Source organism: Choloepus didactylus, chromosome 10, assembly GCF_015220235.1.
Source record: "Choloepus didactylus isolate mChoDid1 chromosome 10, mChoDid1.pri, whole genome shotgun sequence".
Taxonomy (NCBI): Eukaryota; Metazoa; Chordata; class Mammalia; order Pilosa; family Megalonychidae; genus Choloepus; species Choloepus didactylus.
This window is the reverse complement of record NC_051316.1, coordinates 109857936-109862482: the sequence shown is the minus strand read 5'-3', so window position 1 is coordinate 109862482 and position 4547 is coordinate 109857936. Positions and strand designations below refer to the sequence as shown.

The following is a 4547-nucleotide window of genomic DNA, read 5'->3' as shown; positions in this document are numbered from 1 at the left end:
AGATGGTCAGAGTCAGCTTCCGGCCAGGTGACTGACACCGAAATGGACACTGGCTCTGGCATTTGCTCTGGGAAGAGGGGGCTTGTGTGCATCCTTCACAAAGCCACGGAAGGTTCACTGGCCCTTCTCCGTTCCCTCACAGACAATGAACTGACAACCCTGCATGACTGCTTCTTTGAATCATCAGATGAGAGCCAGCATCTCATTCTCCTCAACACAGTAGATGAAAGAACCAACCCTCAGCTCCCAAGCTTGAAGAAAACAGGATTTAATAGTAAAGCCTAACATTTCCTATATACAAAAAAAAATTACTCCTCTCCAATAGGTATACATTTTCTGCCCAATATACAAAAATTCAATAATTGACTAATCCTCCCCAATACACCCTCCCACTACCTCCATCTCCAGGGGTCTCATAAACCCCAGGAAGCAGTGGTGCTTGGCCCTTGCATGGCTTGAGATTTGAGGTCTGTGGCACCCAGCTGGGCACTTCATCCCTCAATGGGGGAAGCCTTACAGAGTGAAGAGGCCTCTCCAGTCCCTGGGATGAGGGCCTGGGATGAGTGTGAGGAGAAGCCTGACTCCTGGGAGGTCCTGATGGTAAAATGCTTGGTGCAGCCTGAGGAAGGCTGCAGTGGGGTGAGGCAGGGCAGGAGCCCCAGGGAAGGTCATGTGTGGGGACCCATGGCCCGAGGAGGGTGCAGTGAGTGGTCCACAGGAGTCTGGGTCAGGCTGTCAAGGGGCAGGGAGATGCCAGCAGGAGGAGAGGTTCAGGGCTGAAACCAGAGTCAGGGCAGGGAGGGCTCAGCTGGCTGGTGGGGAGGGAAGTGCCCGCCTGGCACGGCGAAGTCACCCAACCAGCTACACGTGGGAAGATGACCCTAGGCTGGCAGCTGTCAGGGCCAGTGAGAAGCTGCCTCACTTCTTCCCGTGTAAAAGGGTGAACAGGCCTCCCTTTTTCCCTTTCTTCCCCTTGGCAGAGGTTTTCTTAGTCAGGAGCAAATCGTAATTGCCTGAAGGGTCCATCGCATAAAACACATTGGCCCTGTCTGGAATCTTCATCCCTGGTGGGGAGGGAAACACAGGTGGTCAGCTGTGCTCTCAGGAGACCCCAAACCACTCCACCCCTTGTGAACCCCACAAGTGCAGGCCTGTGCAAGAGATACGAGTCTAAGACCACCAAGGACCCCTCTGAATGACACCTACCCAAAAGCAAGTGAAGAAGCACTGAGCCAACAAATCTTGTTAAAAGGGGACTCTGTCTTTACCAGCGTCAACCTCAGGAGAGAGCTGTCAAAGGCTCCTCCACCTGGATAACTCACTCCCCAATCCTAGATGCCTTCCCTGCTGGGCATCTTGGAGCTGGAGGAAGACTTCTGGAATGCAGACATCTCTCCTGAATCCCACACTCCCCAGGGCAAGTGGCTGAGAACCAAGGAAGGGCAGGCCAAGCCCAGGCCTCCTGAATAGGGGTCCAGGGGGCCCCCAAGCCCAGGGAACCTTAAGCCAGCACTGATTTCCTCTCTGAACCTCTTTTCCACCTGTCTGCTCTGGCCTAGAGCCTGCTGGGACACAAGGCTGGGTCGGACTCCCTGCTCCTGGTTCGATTGTGTGGCTCCTTCTCTAGGTCCTCATCCTCTCTAGGCCTCAATCCTCCTTTTCTGAAACTCGGGGTCCCACCCACCCTGCCTACCTCACCAAAATGGTGCTGGAAGATGAGAGAGGATTTAGAAAACAACCTCCAGGGTGTCAGAAGTTTTTCCCAGGGCTAATGGCTGAGAAAGTGTGACCAGCTCACCAAAAAGGAAATGCAGTTTCCCTTTACGGTGCGTGGATAGACTGTGTGCTCTCAAACAGAGTGGTTTCCTCTCCCGTTGGGGATGAGAAACAGGCACAGGGGCGTGAGTAACTGCCCCATGGACCCAGACCCCAGGCTGCCTGGCTCTCAGTCACTGCTGTGGGGACTCAGTGCATTCCTGGAGCCTCTGAAGGGGCTCAAGGGGTGTTTGTTCTGTTTGTCATTATAATATTTCATATTTGAAATTGGTGTCCACAGCCTCTTGTTTCTTTGGGATGCACAACTGATCCCATGCTGGCTAGAGGGTCCCTCAAAGTGGAGACTGTGAACTTGGCTTGATGCCCACTGGGCCAAGGAGGGAGGCCTTTCTATTGGATATCACTGATGTCAGCTTTCCACTAGGACCCCCCTGTCTGGACACACCCAGAGAGGACAGATGTCCAGGAGAAGGTTCTGGCAGGAGCAGTCGCCGCAGGCACCAAGGGCACCAAGATGCTGACCACCTCCCTTTTCACAGGTTTTCTGGGCAGAGGGCCTGGGTCCCAGGGGTTGGGAGTGGGGTGCTGAGGCCGCCCCACTCACAGAGGACTTCTTCAAGAGCCGCCTGACTTACGTCTTTTCGGTGAAACAATTTGCACCAGCATGTAGTCCTCTGGATCTTCTTCCTCCAGGATATGCTTCTCCAGGGCTTTGCGGATAAAGGCCCGTGTACTGTCTTGGCAGGTCAGCTGGGGCATGTCGGGGGGATAGGCCATCAGGGCTCAGACTGTGGAGCCAACTCCCACAAGGGCAGGGCCAGGGTCCCTCTGGAGCTGTCCCCCCAGGGATCACAGGGCTCTGAGCCTCCAGTCAGCCTGGGTGGACAGGGGCCCCACTGCTTTCCTGTGCTCCACTGAGCCACTGCCAGGTAATGAGGGTGGTGTTCCAATTATTCCTTCCCTGGCACCTCCAAGTAATGCACATCCATCTTACAGCTCCCTCCCCTAGAACAGAGCCCCTTCCCTCTGGGTCCTCAGTCTACACAGCTCCTCCACCTCAAGGAACCCAGGGACAGAGGCCTCCATAGACGATGGTGCTGGGACGGACGTGGACACTCTCTGTGAGCTCCTCCCACCACACTGAGCTATTCTGTGCACTCCAGGACCAGCCCTCCTGAACAGGCCCCTCCAGGATCACAGTGTGAGTGAACTCCGAGAAAGGCATCTAGTCCAAGCCTGGGTGTCAGTGAGGAGGGGGAGCCAGACACCCACAGGCCCACCACACACCAGGCCTGTGCTGGTTCAGGGGACACACCCCAGCTGCCTCACCCCGAGTGCCTGGGCACCAACCAGACTCAAAGAGTCACACAAGTGACAGCTTAGTTACAACCACCAGAGTCCCAGGTGACAAGGGAAGTGCAGAGAAAGGCAGGTGTGTAACGTGGCACCTCAGCAAGCCTGTGTGGGTGGGGGCTCAGGTGTCTCAGTCAGCAGATCTATCCAGGGTCTGGTCCCCTCACGGCCACTGCCCTGGGGCAGCCCCTCCTCTCCCTTCCTGGGTGGCAGCAGCAGCCCCTAACTGGCTTCCCAGGGTCTGCACCATTCGGGGCCTGATGTGACCCAGCCCCTGAGGCCTCCTGACCTCACTCATGCCCCCTGACCCCTGTTCCTTCACCTCTGACCTCCTGACTGTTCCTAAGTTGGGGCAGACATGCTTCAAGCTTGGACGTTTCCAGGCTGTCCCCTCCCTCCCCACCCTCAGGGGCTGCCTCCCTGAGGTCGTCCCAGGCTGTCCAACCTCAAGGTGAAGCCTCAAACCCACGTCCACCGTCCTCAGCCCTGACTGCCCTTGAACACCCCCTGTGCTCCTTCGGGATCTGCGTGTGTCTCTGTCCCTCCCAACCCGCTAGCTTGTGGGCTCCAGGAGGGCAGGGAGGGAACATGTCAGTTCTTCCACATTCACTGTCTGAACGAGTGAGGGGCCCCCGTGCACAGCTGCCCACCCAGCTCACCATCATGCTTTTGTAAACATTTCCATTATCCATGTCCACTCTGACTCGGACGATGCATTTGTCGTCCACCATCTTGTTATAAATTGGCAGAAATTCACAGGGTATCTGGGTTCTCAGAGGGGCCCTGGGCATGGGGTGGGCCGAGGAGGAGGTGGTGCCACTGGATGTTGAGGTGACACCGGGTGACTCCAGGGATGACGGGAAGCTTGACTCCCCAACCTGTGGGGGGACAGTGAGGTCAGAAGCAACCCTGGAGCCTGCAGGACACCTCTGGCAAATGGCAGGCTCCAGTGGGGCTTCTAGGAGTTCTGTTTCTTACTGGGGACCCTTTGGCCACTTGTTTAGGGGACATGGGGAAGGGCCTTCAGGGAGGAGGAGTGGGTAGGCACCTGCTTCTCCTGGCCATCAGGGCATTTGGTGACAAGGGCCATGCCTATCTCGAGATCTGGCTTCGAGGTGTCAGCCACGTGTCCAGGGACTGAGGTAGCTGCGTCCCCACAGCTGAGGTCGGGGCCACTCTGGAGCTGGGCACTGGACTCCATGTTGCCACTAGTGCTGGGCTCAGCACTGGGTTCCTGAGGGCTGAAAGGAAGGGCGGCTTACCTGGGCTATTGCCAGGGACACAGTCTACACCCTCACATTCCCCTTGCCTTCTAGGCTCAACCAACCAGAGAATTCACTCAACATCTCCTATTTTCATTGAGGGACACCAAGGTCCAGAATTATGGTGGACTCGATGCTGTCTCAGGCCTGCTCAGG

General features: G+C 56.6%; 1 protein-coding gene across 1 annotated transcript; it reads right to left on the bottom strand.

Annotated features, from left to right (window-relative positions):
• Positions 1-431: 431 nt before the first annotated feature.
• On the bottom strand, positions 432-4330 carry LOC119545331 (ral guanine nucleotide dissociation stimulator-like). Its single transcript, XM_037850824.1, has 4 exons — positions 4178-4330; positions 3789-4007; positions 2412-2526; positions 432-1064 (listed from the first exon to the last, which is right to left on the bottom strand). Exons 1-4 carry the CDS (start codon positions 4328-4330, stop codon positions 919-921), a joined length of 633 nt encoding a protein of 210 aa, XP_037706752.1. The 3' UTR covers positions 432-918.
• Positions 4331-4547: the final 217 nt, after the last annotated feature.